The 1,155-nt window shown below is 67.0% G+C and overlaps 2 protein-coding genes across 2 annotated transcripts in view; both read right to left on the minus strand.

Moving 5' to 3' along the window:
- Positions 1 to 1,155, minus strand: part of LOC102244432 (protein C19orf12 homolog) — a 9,658-nt gene that overhangs the window by 7,369 nt on the left and 1,134 nt on the right. The window lies entirely within an intron of this gene.
- Positions 10 to 428, minus strand: LOC102243469 (protein C19orf12 homolog). Its single transcript, XM_014544062.1, has one exon. It carries the CDS (start codon positions 393 to 395, stop codon positions 162 to 164), a length of 234 nt encoding a protein of 77 aa, XP_014399548.1. The 5' UTR covers positions 396 to 428; the 3' UTR covers positions 10 to 161.

Consider the following 1,155-nt stretch of genomic DNA (forward strand, 5'->3'; position numbering starts at 1 on the left):
TGTCAGGAGATGGACGCAGAACCTGTCCCCCTCAGCCACAGGCGCCTCTGCCGGGCGCCAGCTCCCCACGGGCCGCGCCCACGGCGTCTTCATCAGCATTTTCCAGAACAGGACCCAGCACAGGCCCCCAGGCGCTCTCCGAGTCCGGTGCCCCCCCCAGCCTAGTCTCCGTACTGCACCTCGGCCTGCAGCTCCTTGGTGACGTAGCCGACGAGCAGCGCCAGCAGCCGCTCCTGCAGGGCCTCGCTGCCCATGACCAGCATGGTGAGCTGCACGGCGTCCGTCCACTGCAGGTGCCTGACGAGGGCCATGACCCCGCTGTGTAGCTTCTCCTGCTCGGCGGGCGGCAGCTCCATGAGGATCTGAGGGACCGGCTTAAACTGCCCGCTGGTCATCCAGGCCCCTAGGAGCCCCCCGACGGCGCCCCCTGGGGGACAGGAGGTTCGGTGAGTCGGGCTGTTCACAGTGCCGGCTCGGAGCCCACTGGGAGCTCGTCACAGGATTCAGGTGGCAGCCCAGGGCTCGGGCCACAGATCATGACTCGGGCCACAGTTTGTGGTCTGGGTCACAGACCATGGTTCAGGCCCAGCCTCTGACCTAGGTCACAGCCCGTGGGGGGGTCCCCCGGGAACCTCCTGCTCCCAGACCAGAGGGAGCAACTCTGCTGACCTCCAAGGACCATGGAACCAGCCCCATGGTCGGGGTCACGGCCCATGGTGGGGTCACCGGGAACCTCCTGCTCCCAGACTAGAGGGAGCAACTCACCCAACCTCCAAGGGACCATGGAACCATCCCAACCTCCCTCATTGCCACAAACTGGTCCCCAGACGGGAGCAGGGGTGTGACCAGGGGCAGCTTAGGTGAGCGGCCAGAGGCCTGAAATCCCAGCTCCCTCCCTGACCCTGCAATGAAGACAGGAACGGGCCTGCCCAGGGGACACAGGGCACACCCCGGGGCAGCGCGCCTTCCAGTCCGCAGGCAGGAGCCACAGGAGGGTGCGCTGCGCATCTGAGACACAGACACGTGTGTCCCAACGGACACGTCTGTGCACAAAGGCTGAGTCTCAGGCTCAGCTCCCCAGCCCCTCACGTGGGTCGCAGGCTCCTGTGAGGCCCCTGGGGACCCGGGGCCTCTGTCCCCCACGGGGCACTGCAC

Source organism: Myotis brandtii, unplaced genomic scaffold, assembly GCF_000412655.1.
Source record: "Myotis brandtii unplaced genomic scaffold, ASM41265v1 scaffold35, whole genome shotgun sequence".
NCBI lineage: Eukaryota > Metazoa > Chordata > Mammalia > Chiroptera > Vespertilionidae > Myotis > Myotis brandtii.